Source organism: Kwoniella botswanensis, chromosome 2 (genome assembly GCF_036426115.1).
Source record: "Kwoniella botswanensis chromosome 2, complete sequence".
Taxonomy (NCBI): Eukaryota; Fungi; Basidiomycota; class Tremellomycetes; order Tremellales; family Cryptococcaceae; genus Kwoniella; species Kwoniella botswanensis.
The window spans coordinates 755,218-774,333 of NC_088600.1; the positions used below are offsets into that span (position 1 = coordinate 755,218).

Genomic DNA, 19,116 nt, shown 5'->3' on the forward strand with positions numbered 1-19,116 from the left:
CTTGACTGAGCTCCTATCACTTAATCATCGTATTGTACATACCCGTTATAGTGCCTGCATTGCAGTCCCATCTGATCACCTAGTTCACTTACTCATATACACTCCTTTACACCACACACACATACAATGTCACATTACGATTGGCCCCTCTCACCAATATACGAACTTCCCCTCTCTTCCTCTTCCTCTTCCTCTTCATTCGAGCCTATCTCTGAAATACCAGAATCCTATACACGTACCTCTTTATCAATCAGCTTATCGATCTGCAAAGCCCGATCTACTGTCTTTGCTCTCCTAGCAAGGCAAGATGATGAACCTCAAGTGACGACCGCACCTAAATATCGGATGAAAAGAGCTAAAGATCTATTGACGTTAAGAAGGGTTATGCCGCTCTTGACGATCTTGTTGATCACTTTGACGTTTAGTTATCTCACTATCAGACGGGAGCCGGGTGTTGATTGGGAAAGCCATGGGAATGGGTATGAGAAGAGAGGTGGAGTGGGATTCAAAGGGTTGGATGAGATGGTACCTACTGGATTTGTGGAGTGATCAATCGATTGATCCATTGATTTATTGAATCGAGTAAGTGATATATCTGATTCTCGTTGTGATCTTTCAAGAGATGAATCCAAGCTTATGGACATATCCTTCATGTAGATCGACCAAGTTCATTTCACTCATCAGGGCAGATCAATCTTATAACAGAAGAGGAAAGATAGAAGATGTAAGATTGATTTTGGTCGATAGTAACAACGGACAATATAACTTCCTTTCCTTTTCGTTGACTGATTTATAATCTTATGTTATGTGCTTTTGATATTCTGTATCTCCTTGATTACAATTTGTATATCCTGTCCAGCAGATTATCGAACATGTGACTCTATATGTAGTTTGACACACAGCGAACGAAGAGGATCATGGCATAAGAGGGGTAATATGCCCGCTACCGTGGGAGAGTGGACACGTGTTAGGTTGTGTTGACACTTCTCGATGCTAGCACTGACTGAACAACTGAACAGCAGCACAAGTGGTTGATATCTCCAACATACAACAAATAAAAATCTCAAGATTCATTGAGGACCGAATCACCATAGAAGATAGACTGCACAGGATGTCCAGAGATCCATATATAGACGTCAAGCGGTGAGTCTCGGAGTTCCTCTCTTCACTTTATCCTGTCAATATCTGATTGTCCCCTTTGCTGTGCCATAGAGAGATCGAATCGACCCTCTCTACCTTACCAGACCTTTTATCCACCCACAGCTCATCCGACCCATCTTCCTCAACATACCATGAGACTCAAGAAGAGTTGAAAAACACCCTTCAGATCCTCGAGGGTGATTTGGAGGATTTGGAGGAGAGCGTGAGGGTCGTTGAGGGTATGGGTGACAGATGGGGGATATCACCTGATGAAGTAGGGAATAGAAGGAGATTTGTTGAGAGGGTAAAGAAGGAGATAAGAGTGAGTCTGAACTTGGGACTCAACACATCTTTGTCCCTTCTTCAGTCAGTCGTGCTTGGCTTGTGCTTGCTAGTCCTGCAGGTCTCTATGTGTCAAGCTAATGGATTTCGTATTGAGTAGGGATTGAAATCGAAAGTGACACCCACTAAAGGAAAAGGAAAAGCGAAAGCGAAATCCGATAAGAATGGGCGGTACAAGGATAATCCAGACATAGATCTGGAAAGGGGGTATAATGATGATGATGGGGATGATTTGGAGGAAGCCAAAAGATGGGAAGCGGAGCAGCAGCAGGTGAGTCCGGTGTAATCCCCAGTCCATCATACGGAAGATATCTTGAATTAGGTGGTCTGAAATGTTCGCAGCTGATATCTTCTTCTGGTGAAAATTCTAGCTCCTCGTGAAAAGGCAGGACGATACCCTCGGTGTTATATCTGGTACACTCCATACATTGGCTAGTCAAGCCGGTTTGATAGGGAATGAAGTAGCAGAACAGAGCGAGTGAGTTTATCTTCTTATCTATCCCCCCTTCTCAGTCAACTCGGAACGACACTTCGCACCGTTATTCCTATTCAGTTGCATTACCATACCATCTCCGATTTGTTCGTCGGGTAACTAACTCGTGTATATTGGACAGGATGCTGGACGATCTGGGCAATCGCGTAGATTCAACAGATACCAAACTTCGTAAAGTACAGAAAACAATGTCAGATTTCATAAGGCGTAATGAAGGTAATTGCAAGTCCAACTACTATAATACAGTAAAATGAACTGATCTCGATGATTTTTTCAGAGACCAAATCAGGTTGGTGTATAGGTATACTAATTGTTATACTTATGATCCTCTTGCTATTGGTTATTATAACGTGATACCAAGATTCAAGATCAGGATCATTCGATTTCGATGGGTATCTAGTATATAGAAAATGTGGGACTTATAGAAAGGTTGTATATAAATTACATGTTGTATAGACCATGAAATCATAGGGGACACGATAAGTACAGAAAAATACTACGCAGTTTGTCTTTGTTTAGGTTCATCTACAACTTCGGATGGTATATATTTCTATCCGTTCAATGATTTAGTACCGATGACGAACCATTCCCTTCCTTTCTTGATCTTGCTGTACAAAGGACAGCGATGTAACATCGTTTCAACCATAACTCTCCTCATCGACGAGTATATCGTCAAATGTTCTTCTTGTCGTCATCAGAGAATGGTGATTGTCTTTAGAATAATTGTGATCATCTCGGGAAAAGCTAAGGGCATTAGGCAACTTGATTTGGCTTAACTTATCTACAACTTTAGAAGCGGGCAAAAGTCTTACTCACGACATTCGAAATCCAATTCGAAAACAAACAAATAACCCAGACACCCACACTCTCGTTCTTGTCCAACATACTTTCGAAATGTTCTCCTCCCTCTCTGGTATCAACACATCTCCATTCCACTCACCCAAATTCCGTCTTGGGGCTATCGCTTTCCTTTTATTGATATTCATCATGATCCTCTCTTTACGTACCGAAGCTTTGTTCTTGGACAAGTATTACGCCAGTACTTTGAATTACGGTTCGCCTTTTGTCCCTTATACGAGGAAGAAAATTACTATTTCGAGAGATTAGGGACGGGTCTGCTCTGGGATGTGGAAGTCGAGATCGGTAAAATCAGTAGGAGATTCAAATATAAGAGGCTTTGAGATGGCTTTTGATAATGTACAGATTAGTATTGATATAAAGAATGTTAATTCTGCTTCTACTCCCTTTCCTCCTGGATCTGTATAATGATGAACGCTGAGTATATATACAATACATGTAATGCCTTTGGTCGGATATACCATAACTTACTGTATGAAGTGGGTATATGAAAGAACAGCGGAATGGGTATGTATGATGATCTTTGTGATGATGATATCTGTGTCTACTACCTAATCTTCCGATTCGGCTTGACGTAATTTCTCTTCTATTTCATTTAAGAAGTTGTTCAGTTCCTGCAAGTATTCCAGATAGGTCAGCTCCTGCAATCTCTTTTTCTTAGACCAACGTTCGATTATCGAACGATTGGGAGTAAGAGATGAGAGTATCGTCGTTGAGATCCAGAGTCAAATTCACCTTATCGTTAGGCTCATACTGCAATCCATCAATCAAGGCTTGTTTTGCATCTTCGAATCTTTCCAATCCTACCAAAGCACGAGCTTTCCTAATATCATAGACAAAGGATTGGTGTCAGCTATGCCAGATATGGAGGCTCGATATGGGACATGACTATGGCTAACCTGAAATGCCCCTTTGTCCATGGTCTTTTCAGTATCACCACAGCTTCCGCATCTGCCAGCGCGTTTGCCCTAGGAGAGTAAAGAAGGAGTGGATCAATTGTCATTCTTTCTCACATATTGTCTTTCGGGTCAGACAGGCCAGACATCGACTCACCACGCATTGACAAATGCAAAAGCGGCCGATCTGTTACACAACGCTATAGCAGTTTCATCCCTCGACAGAGCGGCAAGTTCCCATGGTGGTCTCGATAAGGCCATATCAGCTGATTTCGAGTACGCTTGGATAGCAGCTGGAAACTGCTGGGATTTGAATGCGGTCTGGTAAAGTTATTTAGATAATATGATCAGTCAATCAACAGGATTCGATGTCATATTTCATAGTCCAGAGATTTAGCGGATGGGTGGATGGTGTGATGCAGGATGGATGGAGTATGGTAAGACAAGTGATACTTTTACTCACATTACCTTGCTCTTTTAAATTCTTGATCATCTCTGCCCTCTGAGGTGGTGGTTGAACATTCGGTGGAGGGGGTATAGCCTCTGGAGGAGCGGATCGAAGGAACTGATGCATATAATTCAAAGCGTTGAAATCGACATTACATTCTTCGCAAGATGATTGTTTATGTTCTGGACAAGTAACCACTATCCCCTGTTGAGGAGGTACGTTTGGAGGTGTGGGCAGTTGGATAGTCTGAAGTGCGAATGGGATGTCTTTGTGAGGTAGGGAATCTAGGAGAGTTAACAATGCTGGATTGACGGGTATACCTCCTGGTGGTCCACCTGGCCCCATACCTGGACCGGGCATACCTGCTGGTGGATGTGGGTGAGGGTGGGGGTGAGGGTGAGCCATTATTGTTTACAGTGTTCTATGTCGTTTAGTCTAAGCTATCGATGTCGAAGGCAATGTACCTTTGTCTTTGTCAATTCAACTCTTGAGGTGTTCATGTCATCGCTCGCTCTCTTCGACGTGTACCCGGCAACAAGGAGTGGAGATCGGCTGTATCTCCATTAAGGGATTGACAAAGAGGGAGGGGTTTTTAAATCGCAAGGGATAAGACATAACTTGTGACGTCACGCGTTGATCCAACCTAGTCTTAGCACGGTGGGTGGCGAGAGCCGAAAGAAGAAGGAAGATCACTCAACCGTAACTTTAATCGTTTGGGTGGCTGGTTGAAAATAACATGACAACATCATCATCAACAACAACAACAACAACAACAAAGAACAATTAAATCCACTCTTCCCCACAATAATCATCCCATTCCATCCCATCCACCCATCCATCCATCTCATCAGTTACTTAATATACCCTAAATACCCTATCATTCCCCTTTCCCCTTGTTTTACTTCCATCCATCCCATTCTATTCAAACCCATCAACATCAACACCACTTCACACTTCACATCAAATCATCATGGCGTGAGTGCCGTTGGAATGAGAACATTACATCACTCCACATCCCTTATACGTTCATACCCTCTTAATCTCTCCCAGCTCAATGCATATCTACTCACTGCCATTTTGTGATCATGCATCCGTACTGATATATCATACTTTTTAACAGCACTTACACCGGCGCATTAGGCTCCAAACGTAAATCCGACTTGGTCGAGATTGCCGAATCTTTAGGTATCTCTGATCCCGAGGCACGAGTAGCCGATTTGGTGAAGACCATCCAAGCTCACTTGGATAGAAACGAAACTTCTTTGTCCAAAGATGCTAGATACAAGGGGCTCTACTACAAGAAGAGAGCGTAAGTTGTTCGCATCCCCTTGACCCAACTTGCGCTGTCTAACATTAGGATTGCAGTATTTGATGGATGTTGACGTATGATTTTTCTGTTTTGGCTTTATAGATCCGGGACTCACCCACTTGATTCCGACTCTGAATCACCTACAATCACAGCTACAGCTACCGATGTCAAATCCCAAATCGTCTCTACCGCCAAATCAAGTAGGAAATCAATAAACAAAGCTATCGATAAAGTACAAGCTACCATCGATGCCGCTAATGTCCCTCTACCAGAAAGTCCAGTCGCTCTGTGAGTGTCAGCCTGGATGTTGTAACGCTCGATAAGGTCAAAGCTGATCGGGTCTCATGAATGATCAGGTCGAAAATACAAGATAAAGCTATCGAAGTTTCGCAAGCTCTCGTACCTTCTGTAGAGGTGCAAAGAGGTTTAAGCACTCAGTTGCATACGGTGTCAAACTCGTTGATCAAGTATACTAAGGATGGTCAGTTGAGGGTTGATCATGCTGTTAGACATCTTAGAGATGTAAGTGTCATAAATGAAAATACTTCTTACTTTCCTTCATCGCCTTGTCTACGTATACTCACATCCTCTCCCAATCTGAAATTCGGTGCTGATCTCATCATACTTATAGCTCCTCTCTACTCCCCAACACCTCGTCTTAACCTCCCTCTCGGTCGAACTGGTCTTCCTCCTCACTCACGTGATCCAATTCTACGACCACACGTACTACTTCCGAACTACAGTAGGAGAGAGCGGGACCCTTTCTTCGTTGTTCAACGTATTCTTCTTCTGGTTACCTAGCGCCACGCTCAATATCAGATTACCTGAAATTAGATCATTTGGCTTGGCTGATGTGTGGTCAGCTGTCGCTTGGTGGTGAGTGTTTACGCGACTATCATACCCAATCATCAACCCGTCCACCCCAACTACAAGTGTTTAAGACAGGTTACTGATGCCACCTATCCTACCTCGATAGGTTCTTCTCGACCGTTTTGCCTCCTTTGGCGTTGTCCACCGTAGTTTCTTTCGTCCCTCAAAAAGGTACTGCTAGACATGCGGGTGCTCACACAAGATATCAATGTGAGTCTGACGTAACCATTACGAGTCGATGGATTACAAGCTAATTGTTAATTCTGTTTGATATCGATACCGATATAGCTTCTCACCCACCTACACCAACTTCCGACCCACTCGCATTCGCCTTGATCAGACTTGCGCTCCTCATCCTCCCTCTCACTTCTGCTGCCCCAACGGCATTCGTCGACGCGCTTGAAATCTCTGGTAACTTACAGGGTAGAGCTTTGGCGGCTGGTTTGACAGCTGCTTTGCTCTTAGCTGAGAAGCTGTATTAGGATGTACGAATAGGGGTAACGTGTGCTGAGGTGCAGAGTAGTAAGAAGGGAATTGAGAATTGCAGTTACCGTAGGATCGTAGGAGAAAAACAATTAATCTTAGTTCACTTATAACATATACCATCGTTTGTCATACCTAGCCCATATTTATCTATATTTAATAATTCTAAATTAGAAAAGGTGTCGTGGTATTTTTCACAAATTCGATCTATTCATTTCTCTTCGCAGAGAGAACATCACGTATAAAGTGATTTATTTATCTTTGGATTGTTATCATTTATATATGTGGATAGGTGTATAAGTGTGTAGATACCTTTTTATACAATTCGTTCTCAATTAGTTAGTCAGTCAGGTATAAAATGTATATAATGTGATTTCTGTGATTGAGCTACTGTCGTCGTGTATAAGTTGAATTTGGTACAGCAGATACATTTGTGAGATATTTGATTTGAAGATACTACTTACTGGAACCGTCTATGTGAAAGTGTAAAATGGTCTATTCTATCCTATGATATGTGTATATACGAGAATACACCGACGAAGAAGAACGAGAGATGAAAAGATACAATACTGTCTATTGAAGATAAGATGAGATACCCCTTGTATTTAGATGAATCTATAGATGATATTTATTTTGATAAATGATATTATCAATATTCGTATTGTCCCTCCGACTCTGATCTCGACATGAGAAACCGGTACACAACCCCCAAGAGCAAACCTAATACCCAGCTGCTACTCCATTCTTCCTCGAGTCACTCGATGCGTAAATTGTACCATTCTCTACTACTATCGCTTGGACTAATCACATACATAGAAATCAGTATCAGCTTATCTAGACATTTCCTTTCGATAATGATCCATCTTTCTTTTCTTCCATCTTGCTCTCTTCCATTTCCATCGAATCGCATGATTCCAAATACCATTCGAAGGACATGAAGAATGTAAAGTAAAAGTTGGAGAAAGTCGACTCACCTTCTGAGATACCAATATTGACATCAAATTCACCAATCTCCTGACCCCTATTCTTCAAATCATCTATCAACCCCTTAGGTGATCCTTCAGGTCCAACTTCGACAGTAGTCAAGGGAGGAACAATCTGATTATGTACCCTGTACGCCTCGATCGATCTCGATATATCCATACCTGAGAATAGATTGAGGAGAACCTGAGCTACCGAGGGGAAAATTCGGGATCCACCTGATCCTCCTATTATAGCGTATATCGAGGATGGCTTGGAGAACGTGGAGGGAGTCAAGAGGATCGAGGCGGATGTTGAAGAGAGGGGTCTGAAAAGCAAATTAAGATGAAGGATGAGTCAGCGAATTACTTGATTTTGTGGTTGTGGCAGATTGTTGTATTTCACCTTTTGCCAGGTTGAGGATAGTTCCATGGACTGGGCCAGAGACCAAACGCATCTGCTGCACCGGGTACGGCAAAGTCGTCTATTCGAGTATATGCATATGATCAGCTGGATCAACGTACACTTTTCAGCTGAAAGAGGACATGACTCACCCTGCTCATCATTGAATATTATACCTGTTTTAGGATCCATGACGTGACTTCCCCAAATGAGGTTCACCTAGAATTGGACAGAGTCAGTTTATATCTCAGTAAACGGATGACATGTCTTGTCACAAAAAGCAAGAGTCTTCTCTTTGATACATGTCGATGATCTCACTCACAGTAGAAGTTACACTAGCCGCCCCACCCCATTTGTCCAATACGCTCAGATGGGTCGTGCCGTGATCTATAGGTGTATCATGTTGGAGGCCGTAATAGTCGATTTCATGAGTTTGATTCTGTATACGAAAAGCTCATTAGTTTAATTTCCTTGATCAGAATATATCTTCGATAAAGCAATGAACACGAGCAAATCTAGGGGGATTTTCATTTCATCTATTTTATGGCTTGGACGATCTTGAATCATGTGATGCTCATGAAAGCGATCTATCCACCGCAGCAGGATACCCAAGAATCCTCTTCTCCTTACTCCTCATTCAATAGAAACATCACCACTCACATCGGATATCATCCCCCTTTTCTCGTCCGCCCAATCACCTTCGTAGAACTCCCTGAACCTCGTCAGATTACCCCCGAATTGAGGTGCCGGATCTGTGATTTCGCTTCGTGCTCCAAAAGCGAACTTCATACCTTCGATTAATCGATGGACGTTGAGAGGGTTGGTCAGTCCGCCCGTGAGGGGGATATTGTATGGTTCGAGAAGCTTCAAAAAGGCTAGGAGGATACCGCCGCTGACGAGAGAGAGGCATGTCAGTGCTATCACATGATGGGGATATATGTGTTTTATGGAGGTCGTTGATCGAATATTCATTAAAGACAAATAGAGATGCTTTTTGAGTTGTACCATCTCGATATTTAGGATCGAGAATGGGATGATGAAGATAGACGAGGACTCACGATGAAGGAACATCCGTAGTGTATATCTCTTTACCCATGAATGAAGAGTGTATAGCAGGATAGGCTCTAGCTTTGTAGTTCTTGAGCTAAAAGACAAGCATGAAGTATCGTGTCAGCGGTGACACAGATCTCTGATTCTGACAGCGATCGTTCTGAGCGATCGGGTGGAATGTGATGTCTTGAGATTCGTTCGTGACGTTCTCTTCCCTCTTTGAGGAGCAACAGACAGTGTATACAACTCACATCATCCAGAGTCATGATCCCTCCAGCTTTACCAATAGTCTTCACACTACTTTCGGCGATATCACCCTCATAGAAAGCATCTACACCATTTTGAGCGATTACTTCAAGGGTTTTACCGTAATTGATCCTCTGGACGAAATCGCCCTCTACAAGGAGTTGACCTCGAGGTGCGTAGACTGCAGACCAGGTAGGTGAGTGTAACATGAATTCGCTATTTTGCAGTAATATATCAGCGACAGAAACATATACCGCTGAATAAAATTCAGAGCAGGGTGAGATTGTAAACTTTCGACATACCCGAAAAGCTACGGATGACTCATCATCCACATCAGTTGAATTCTCTGTACGATACGCAGGAATTAGTCAACTACTCACTCTTAACCTCCTTGCCAATTCTCTACTGACTTTCCATCCCTTGGCTACTTCTGCTACCGGCAAGACTACATCTTTCCAAGGTAATTTCCCGTACATCTTATGAGCTGCGGTTGTACAAGATCAGCCACACGTCCTTTCAGCCTCACATATCCAGAAAAAAAAAAACCGGTGGTATGATGAGAAGTTTCTGATTACCAATGCCATAACGAGCTTCATTGGGAGACACTGGAGATCAAAACGTCACTTACCCATTTCCAATCCCCTCAATTCCCCCGGCACGCCCACAGCTAACCCTCCAACCTGAGCAGCTACCCTCCCAGCCTTCTCAGCTCCATACATCCCTTTCTCACTCTTAGCCGGACTAGTTTCCCTGAAATCGATCGCTATCACCCTTTCTTCACCCTCTTTGATCATCTCATCGACCTCCGAAAATGTATGGCTGTATTCATGGGGTATGCGAATCACCATAAATCCTCCTCCACCTATCCCACTTGAGAATGCATTGAGTAAGCCGATACATAGTGTAGTGGTGATAGCTGAATCGACTGCTGATCCGTTCTTATCTCGTAGTATCGATAGACCAAGTTCTGAACATGTTTTATCTTCTGAGGCGACGGCTCCGTTAGAGGCTGTCACGAGGTAGGGATCGTTACGAGGTAGACCGGTTGGCTAGTTAGGGATCAAGACAAATTAGCGTTGTCCCCATTCACAATTCAAAGATGATTATCTAATGCGAGGTGAGATTTTCCGTCAGGTGTGACACTCACAGGTGGTAATGACCATACAGGCGGAACCATCGGTCCATCGTCTAACCCTGTATTCGTCTTCATCAATTCCCTAGAAAACACCGCTCCTATTATAGCTCCTACTAACAGCAGGACGAAGTACATGGCCCATTGTCCGTATTTCTGATATAATGGATGATGGTGGTGGTGATGATGGGGTTTCAAGGGTACATTACCAGAACCATTCATCGACACGGGCAAAAGCCCCTCTTCTTCATCGTGTTCGCGTTCATCGTATTCCGTTGTCGCTGTCGTCGCAGATCTATAATCGGGTTCGCTAGCAAAACGAACATGTCTCTTGAACGGTGGATGATTCCAGAATTGCCATACTGGTGAGGTCTTCCTACTTATCCCTGGTCTATCATTCTCCTCTTCTCCTTCTTCTTCTGAAGACGGTAATCCTTGATTGTTGAGCAGAGGATTGGTCTCTCCGATTTCTTCGGATCGCCTAAAAGGCGCTGAGGAAGATGAAGTCATGCTCATATCGCCGAGAGCTATTTGAGCCCAGAATACTCCCCAGCTGGTATATACACAGATTGTCGCTGGGCCGTATACTATCTAAAATCCATCTCTTTTGTTGATACAGTCGGTCAGCTTATTCATTCGCCTATACAGTTCTGTAGTCCGACGGTCATCTCCTATATGATGTATACGATGTAACAGAGCTGGAAAATGCCACGTCCTTTGGCATGTGCACTCGCTGATCGGTCCTCTCCGAACACACAGTGCGACTGTCACTGTCACTCACTCGATGGAGCCCCATCTGCTCAGACCTCGTTTAGAGCGAAGTGGAAGATAGCACCCGTCGCTTAAATTAGTGAACCATACTCATAGATGAACAGGAAGATCACAGGAAGCGAAGGGCGTTTAGACACGATACCTCACTGCAATAAAGGAAATTACATAGCACAGTATCACCCCATCCCATCCCAACCCCATCCTCCCTTCGATTCAAGTGAAAGGATATAATGCGTTCAAAGATCTCATCAGCACCATTCACTAGATTATCAAGATCACATATAACCAGACAGACCCTCGTCAGACCTACCCTTTCTGCCATCGCTCTTACTTCTCAACGAACTTTTTCACACTCAAGTAGACCCACGATCACACCCTCTGTCAGGCTTAGTCAGAACACGAGTATCAGGAACATGTCTAATTGGCCTAAAGTCACTGCCGAGAACCCAGTGAGTGAAGTTCAGCATATATACTCAGCGGTGGCCTAGCTCACACACAAGATGTTAGCTTGGTCTCGATGACCCTTCTTTGCTCATTCAAAAAGGACTCATCGATGGAAAATGGGTTGGTACCGAATCAGGAGAGACCTTTGAGGTTAATGGTGAGTCAACAATCTCATATGACATGTCATCTCATGTCTTTACCATATCTTCCTACTTCCCTTTGGTCTATACAAACTATGACCCACCACTGACAACCTTTCTAACCATATAGACCCAGCCTCAGGCAAAGTGATCGGAACATGTCCTGACCAAACCGTCTCCGACACCAAAAACGCCATCGACGCAGCCCACAAGGCATTCTCCACTTACAAGACCACCTCCCCTGCTCAGCGACAAGCCTACTTGGCAGAATTGCACCGACTTTACATGGCCAATATAAACGATATCACTCGATTGATCGTTTGGGAAAACGGTAAATCATGGAACGACGCATTGGCAGAGGCCAACTATGCCGGATCATTCTTCTCTTGGTTCGCTGCTGAAGCTCTTCGAACCAACGGTGAAACCATCCCTTGTTCTGTACCCGGAACTAGAAACATAACCATCAAACAGCCTATCGGTGTTGTCGCTTTACTCGTACCGTGGAATTTCCCAGCTGCCATGATTGCTAGGAAATTAGGTCCCGCTTTGGCTGTTGGTTGTACAAGTGTGGTCAAAGTGCCCAGCGAAACTCCATTCACTACGTTGGCTATTGTTGAGGTGAGTTATTAAGAATCCGGTATCATATTCCGAGCATATTCTCGTTGTGAAATCCGATCGATCATAAAGTTGTATTTGACATTTTCATAATGCTCATTTCTTGTTATTTCCTTTAGCTCGCTAGGCGAGCCGGTGTTCCAGACGGTGTAATCAACGTCATAACCACTGACAAACACCTCCAAGACGTAGGTAAAGAAATATGTACCAACCCTTTAGTCCACAAGGTATCTTTCACCGGATCAACCAGAGTCGGTAAACTATTGGCAGAACAATGTTCAGGAACATTAAAAAAGATGTCATTGGAGCTCGGTGGGAACGCACCATTGATCGTATTTGATGATGCCGATTTGCCTACCGCCGTGGCTGGAACGATCGCATCCAAATTTAGAGGATCGGGACAAACTTGCGTCTGCGCCAATAGGATTTACGTCCAGGATGGTATATACGATAAGTTCGCTCAAGCCCTCGCGGAGAAAGTTGGTCAATTCAAAGTTGGACCAGGGTTCGATGAAGGTGTCACGCATGGTCCGTTGATCCATAAGAGACAGGCTGATAAAGTTGATGAGGTGTGTAAACTCGTTATCATCCCTTCTTATAATGGATCAACGCTAATCCTTTTATTGCGTTTATAGCACGTCCAAGATGCCGTCTCGAAAGGAGCCAAGATCTTAGTTGGTGGAAAGAGGGGTAAAGGAACGGAATATATACCTACAGTTTTGGCGGATGTACCAGACAGCTGTGTGAGTACTTCGACACAGATCATACAATAAGCTCTCTTTTCCTTTTTCATCTCTTGAGGGATACAATACGCTAAGCTGAGTCCTTTATATTTTTAGCTCATCGCAACTGAAGAGACTTTCGGTCCCGTCGCTGCCCTGTTCCGATTCAAGACTGAAGAAGAGGTCATCGCTCGAGCGAACAACTCTGAAGTTGGTCTAGCAGGATACTTCTTCTCTGAAGATGTCGATAGGGTATTCAGAGTTTCCGAAGCTTTGGAAACCGGTATGGTTGGAGCTAATACCGGTATGATCAGTCAGGCTGTTATGTGAGTGTGCTCTATTCCCATCTCGGCAATATCGGCAATAATCAAGAGAAAATAATACTTTCAGGTCATTATGTACAATGACAAGAAGCAGGATGGGAAACTGACTTATATGTGCTCGATTTTAGTCCATTTGGAGGTATCAAGGAATCAGGTTACGGTAAAGAAGGTGGTCACCAGGGTACCGAAGAGTATATGATTACCAAACTGGTTGCTATCGGATCGAGAATCAAGCAATAGGCAATCGAAAGTAGAATTGGTTATCGGCGATTGTCATCTTGAGAATGGGAATGCTTAGTTGTGCTTTGTGGATTATTTCAAAAGATCAAGGAAAAGGGAGAACGTATGTACAGGCTTTGAAGTGAATTATCTTATGCATTTGGGTTTCGGTTCTGGGTCGCTCTACTGCAAGGTAGTGTAGCCAGGCGCGGAATATTTCGCAGTAGTACATGTTACAGGTATGTCTGACCTTCTAGGGATCCATTCTCGTCGATATGTCATGCTTGCCATGATCTATTTCTCAAATGTGGTTCATCAAGGCTGCAGGTACAAGTAGATATAAGAATGAGGACTTCATGCATATGTCCCTTGTGCAGATCGTTAGGGTTGAAGGAAAAGGAAGAGAGATAAATTCGGAAAATATGTCAGAAGTGTAATCGAAAATCTCCCATCAACTTAACACGTTACGAACGAGTTCAGTTTGGATTCATTGATTGATTTCATTGTTCCCTCTTCTCTTCTTCTTGTTGTATCTTGATAACATACCACATAAATCGATTTTGAAGCTGTTTTCAAGTTCCTCAAGTATCAAGCGGTGCTTTTAGCTGCAAGAGAACCGGCTGGACCCATCTGATATCCCAGATAGGCAGAGCCGTCAAATCTCACTGGAATTATCGGATTTGACGATACTACATGGATCACATTTAGATGATCTCTTAGATATATATACGACCATCAATACCCTAGGCTATCCATCACATCAATCCGGATAGGTTGTCTTCGATAAGCAAGACCCGATCCAATCCAAGCAGGAAGAAGAAGCATGGTGTTACAGGGATATCAAACGACTCAGGCGAAACTTGCGAATGGTGAAGTGGTAGCTCAGAATGGTAAGTCAAGGTCATGACCTAACATCTGATCATTCCTTGGTAGTGTGCTACATATACTGATTCAGTTTGGTTGTGAATGTGTATAGATCATGTATATGTATCGTTACCGTGGTCCGAGAGAGATGGTCAGTATACATCATACATCATACCTATCTCCTTATTTCTTTTCCTTTACACCGAAACGAGGAAAGCCGGAAGGATAGAACCATTCATCCATCAATCGTCGTCGATCATATTGCAATCTCAATCACAAAGCCAATTCTTTGGGTCATGTACGAATACTGATGTGATACATAAAATGTAGGAACACCATATAACATAGCGAGGATAATCGAGTTTTTACCTCCCAACACTTCGCCCAAGAAGGGTTCGAGGGCCGTAGGTTCAGGTTCGGAATTGATGGTCAGGTTGAGTCTGTATTATCGACCACCTGATGTGGGTATTACTTCCTTCATTCTTACATTTTGGCCCTCCATAACATACCATATCGATGCAATGGAGCATACCATAGCATAATTTAGAATGATCTGGCCCACATACGAGGGATTTTTTCCATAAGACCTGTATATCATCATACACCCGGGATCGTCATGCTAATCAGTGTTACTGCTACTTCACAGGTATCTCTCCGTCCAATCAATGACTTCCGACTCCTCTTCGCTGCCATTCACACGGACATTCAACCTCTCTCTAACGTCAGAGGAAGATGTTACGTGAGACATAAAGATCGGATTGAAGATTTGTTGAAATGGAAGAAATTACCGGATCATTTTTACTTCGTCAAGTTTTATGATCCGTACATAAAGAGGGATTTTGAGGTGATAAGGACAGAGGCTGTTACTAACAGTGAGTATAAAGGGTGCTTTTTCTCCTGAATTCTCGATAAAAGCGAGATTGAAACGTAGAAAGAGACAATACATTGGGAGACAAGTATATCAGATCTACCATCACTGGTAGATCGATCACCGCATATTTTCTGTTGCTTGGTCAAGCTGGGGTTGAGGATAGGGAAAGATATGACAGGCTAAATCACATCTGAGCGAGAGTTGCTGACACTTTTTGTCTCTCCAAACTCAGTCCCGCTAAATGTTAAAGAAACACTTCTTTCACGATACGAGTACCTCGTAACTGAACGAGAGATGGTGTCTGACTTGACAGAGGCTTTCCGAAGTTGTTGTGTGTGCGAACAATGGGCTTCATATCAGGAATCAGTAAGATGCGAGTGAGTATTGCGTAATCCTTTCCTGATTTCAGACTTAGCCCAAAGTTTTTGTGTGCAATATGATGGTATACTGACTCACAGGTCTGTACTTCTCCAGGGCATGCAAGAAACATTATCACATGAAATGTCTCAATCCACCTCTAGCGGGCAAACCAGCAAAAGGATATTCTTGGTTTTGCCTCTCATGTTCAATCCAACGTCATAAAGATGTAGAATCTGAGAAATACAGATTCACGATGAATGGATCGTCAACCACCACTGGAAAGAATAAGCAGAAGACGAAAGAGAAGATCATAGCGACGGATGCTAGACCTGATGTGACATTTAGAGGGTGGCCGTGGAGATATTTTGGGTGAGCTCAAGTCACCGCTTCATCCGTATAGACATGTAGCTGATATTGTTTAACAGAGTATTCACTACTCCTGAAGATGTTTTGGGTGAGTGCAGCGATATTACCAGAAAGATGTATTTTGCTGATATTGGTGTACATGTACAGACCCCGATGACGCTATTTTCCCTCGAGCCGCTACAAGGGTAGGGTCTAAATACCAAGCCAACGTGCCATCATGGGAAGAGCAGGAGAAACCTCATGTACCGGGAGTAGTGGAAGTAGAAGCTGGTCCCTCGAGGCATGGCTTGATAGAACGAGGGTTTGATCCGGGTGAAAGGAAATACGAGTCTTCTTTGACACTTAGATCCAGACCGAGTGATGATTGTGAGTTCATACATCTCATTCCCTAGGACTAGAGATCTTGCTGATTTGGTGTGATAGTAAATTCGTATATGGACGAAGTCCGGTCGTTCAAATTGCCTGTCCCATCCTACGACGTCGAAAGGCTGAACCTAGCCATCGACTCGTATACTACGATGGGGAGAGAAAAGGCAACGCAGTTTATGCGTCGTACGAAATTAGCTGATTTCAAGCCTGTGCATGTGGGTCTTCAACTTCCTCGACGATCGGATCTTCAACTGAGCTCATGAGTTGTGCTTCTTCTACTAGTTCTCCGATAAAGAAACGATCATATTCGAAGCCGAACTTGAGCGTAACGGAGGTCTGGAGACACACGAAACAGCCAAAATTCTCAACCGTACTCCCGCCGAGGTACTGAGATTCTCGTACATATGGAAGAACAAACAGTTATTCAAGGAGAACGAAGAACTGAGATTACATCATAAGGTATCTACATCCCATGCAAGGCAGAATAAAACTCTTGGTGCGCCTTCTCTTGGCAAGATCAGAGCGGCAAATACGGATCATTCAGATGATGAGGTTTCTCTGTACGGGAATGATTTCACGAAGAAGAAGGATAAAGATGTGAAATGCGCGGCGTGCTCAACGCGGATAAGTCAGGTTTGGTGGAGATGTCCTAGGACTGTCCAGGGGGATGCAATGTGTGAGGATTGCGGGTGAGTGGGATGTCTCGTACAAATCTTTGTGACGAGAAGGCAGTCATGCTGATGATGCGAATGGCAGATCGAATTATCGAAAGTATGGTGTCATATCTTTTGTCAAATCTGAAGATAGTAAGAAAGAGAAGCAGAAGGAAGCTACATTGAAGAAGAGCAAGGTGAGTTATCATTCCAGTATCTGCTATGGAAACTTTAATTTATGATTTCGATCGTAGGGAGATGCCAGTGGTACAGCTACCCCCGTCCCACCACCGCCCCCGAAATTACCACCATGTGCGAATTGTAAGAAAATGGAACCTAAGGCGATGATGGCGAGGTGTAAGAACTGTACTTACTCGGTACATGCTGGTAAGTATGCGATCACATACTCAGCTCAACTGAGGATGTCGACGCGAGCTGACTTGGTGTGTATGTTCAGGATGTTATGGTATACCTTCTCAGGACATGGGTCCGAATTGGGAATGCGATTTGTGCATCAATTCTAAATCAGAAGAGAATCATTTGGTAAGTCAATCAAGATCCTCAAACAGTAATCGGGTTAGTCTGACACAGACTTGGTGACCCCTTAGGAACCCCACTGTGTGCTTTGTCCAAACGACTTGACGCCGATGACATCCAAAATCAAGAAGAAACCTGGTCAACAGGCTGATTTCGATTTGTTGTCTGCGTTGAAACCTACAGAAGGTAGAAGATGGGCACATATACTCTGTTCGACGTATGTTCCCGAAGTGGGGTTCGCTGATCCATCGAGGATCAAGACTGTGGAAGGTGTTATGGAGGTAGCTAGGGATAAATGGGAGAATGTACGTTGGATTTCCTTTTCCTGAACATATGACGGTCGGGCTGATGCTGATATGACTCAATTGGATTAGCCGTGTACTTTGTGTAATCAAATTGACGGAGCTGTCATTGGATGTACGGATTGCGAGACGCTCTTCCACCCTGCCTGCGCTTGGTTATCGGGTTTGAAAATGGGTTTTGAATTTAGTTTGGTGAGTACACCTCATCCAAGCTTACAAGCGCGACGTTGGTTCTGACTTGATCGCATTGGTGTGGTATGTTATAGGCAAAACCTGGTCGGCATGGTACAGTGATCGTAACAAAATTCAAAGATTCCGAAGGTGTTATGGGACCAGGCGTATGGTGCAAATCTCATGATCTGAGCGAAAGGGTTATATATGATTTATGGGAAATAGATCCTGAGCAGAATGAGGTGGGTAATCGTTTGATCCTCGGCTTCAGGTGTAAACATTGTTCGCCCTTTTGCTTATTTTAATCTACCGTGCTTCTACTAGACCGCCCTTCAAACATACATTTCATCGTATAAAGCTATCCCACCGCACGATTCATTCCCTCTACTCCGTAAAGCCAGGAGATTGGAACATTTTCTACCACTTGTCGAGATTCAACAGAATCAAGATATCATCTGCGCAGATTGTCAAATCGACGTTTCACCTTTATGGCACGACGTGGTTGGTTCGCCTACTGCTTCCGTCAAAGATGAAAGGATGGATATTGATGGTGAAGAACAGGTTGTTCCTAACGGGAATGGGAAGAGAGTACGAGTAGAAGATAGAAAGAAAGTTTGTCATTTATGTTCATTCAGGTATCTGTAGGATCTCATTTAATCTCATTTAGTCTCCTTTAATCTCATTTAATCTCCTTTGATATAGATCTTTATACATGTTTTTGTAACAATAATGCATTGCATCCAGCCTGTACCATACCGCA

At 43.5% G+C, this 19,116-nt stretch overlaps 7 protein-coding genes across 7 annotated transcripts; 5 read left to right on the forward strand and 2 right to left on the reverse strand.

Annotated features, from left to right (window-relative positions):
- Positions 1 to 126: 126 nt before the first annotated feature.
- L199_007175 (uncharacterized protein) lies at positions 127 to 549 on the forward strand (the record flags this gene model as incomplete). The annotated part of the gene is made up of 1 exon (XM_064892871.1): positions 127 to 549. One exon carries the CDS (start codon positions 127 to 129, stop codon positions 547 to 549), a length of 423 nt encoding a protein of 140 aa, XP_064748943.1.
- Positions 550 to 1,111: 562 nt separating this feature from the next.
- L199_007176 (uncharacterized protein) lies at positions 1,112 to 2,329 on the forward strand (the record flags this gene model as incomplete). Its single annotated transcript, XM_064892872.1, has 6 exons — positions 1,112 to 1,143; positions 1,213 to 1,462; positions 1,583 to 1,753; positions 1,854 to 1,960; positions 2,097 to 2,191; positions 2,253 to 2,329. 6 exons carry the CDS (start codon positions 1,112 to 1,114, stop codon positions 2,327 to 2,329), a joined length of 732 nt encoding a protein of 243 aa, XP_064748944.1.
- A 1,055-nt stretch (positions 2,330 to 3,384) lies between these two features.
- L199_007177 (uncharacterized protein) lies at positions 3,385 to 4,582 on the reverse strand (the record flags this gene model as incomplete). The annotated part of the gene is made up of 5 exons (XM_064892873.1): positions 3,385 to 3,447; positions 3,569 to 3,656; positions 3,733 to 3,801; positions 3,887 to 4,050; positions 4,193 to 4,582. 5 exons carry the CDS (start codon positions 4,580 to 4,582, stop codon positions 3,385 to 3,387), a joined length of 774 nt encoding a protein of 257 aa, XP_064748945.1.
- A 565-nt stretch (positions 4,583 to 5,147) lies between these two features.
- On the forward strand, positions 5,148 to 6,838 carry L199_007178 (uncharacterized protein; the record flags this gene model as incomplete). The annotated part of the gene is made up of 7 exons (XM_064892874.1): positions 5,148 to 5,152; positions 5,298 to 5,486; positions 5,589 to 5,774; positions 5,843 to 6,008; positions 6,118 to 6,362; positions 6,463 to 6,566; positions 6,645 to 6,838. 7 exons carry the CDS (start codon positions 5,148 to 5,150, stop codon positions 6,836 to 6,838), a joined length of 1,089 nt encoding a protein of 362 aa, XP_064748946.1.
- A 721-nt stretch (positions 6,839 to 7,559) lies between these two features.
- L199_007179 (gamma-glutamyltransferase) lies at positions 7,560 to 11,139 on the reverse strand (the record flags this gene model as incomplete). The annotated part of the gene is made up of 12 exons (XM_064892875.1): positions 7,560 to 7,639; positions 7,814 to 8,127; positions 8,205 to 8,283; positions 8,354 to 8,420; positions 8,524 to 8,640; positions 8,862 to 9,093; positions 9,260 to 9,345; positions 9,503 to 9,713; positions 9,800 to 9,807; positions 9,878 to 9,981; positions 10,126 to 10,546; positions 10,645 to 11,139. The coding sequence occupies 12 exons, from the start codon at positions 11,137 to 11,139 to the stop codon at positions 7,560 to 7,562; spliced, it is 2,214 nt and encodes a 737-aa protein (XP_064748947.1).
- Positions 11,140 to 11,813: 674 nt separating this feature from the next.
- Positions 11,814 to 13,884, forward strand: L199_007180 (uncharacterized protein; the record flags this gene model as incomplete). Its single annotated transcript, XM_064892876.1, has 7 exons — positions 11,814 to 11,849; positions 11,908 to 12,001; positions 12,115 to 12,602; positions 12,719 to 13,168; positions 13,235 to 13,342; positions 13,439 to 13,647; positions 13,773 to 13,884. 7 exons carry the CDS (start codon positions 11,814 to 11,816, stop codon positions 13,882 to 13,884), a joined length of 1,497 nt encoding a protein of 498 aa, XP_064748948.1.
- Positions 13,885 to 14,686: 802 nt separating this feature from the next.
- L199_007181 (uncharacterized protein) lies at positions 14,687 to 19,001 on the forward strand (the record flags this gene model as incomplete). The annotated part of the gene is made up of 17 exons (XM_064892877.1): positions 14,687 to 14,753; positions 14,840 to 14,878; positions 15,058 to 15,188; positions 15,374 to 15,599; positions 15,831 to 15,975; positions 16,073 to 16,327; positions 16,384 to 16,412; positions 16,472 to 16,690; positions 16,748 to 16,908; positions 16,976 to 17,382; positions 17,450 to 17,543; positions 17,601 to 17,733; positions 17,804 to 17,889; positions 17,955 to 18,188; positions 18,258 to 18,377; positions 18,452 to 18,598; positions 18,681 to 19,001. 17 exons carry the CDS (start codon positions 14,687 to 14,689, stop codon positions 18,999 to 19,001), a joined length of 2,814 nt encoding a protein of 937 aa, XP_064748949.1.
- Positions 19,002 to 19,116: the final 115 nt, after the last annotated feature.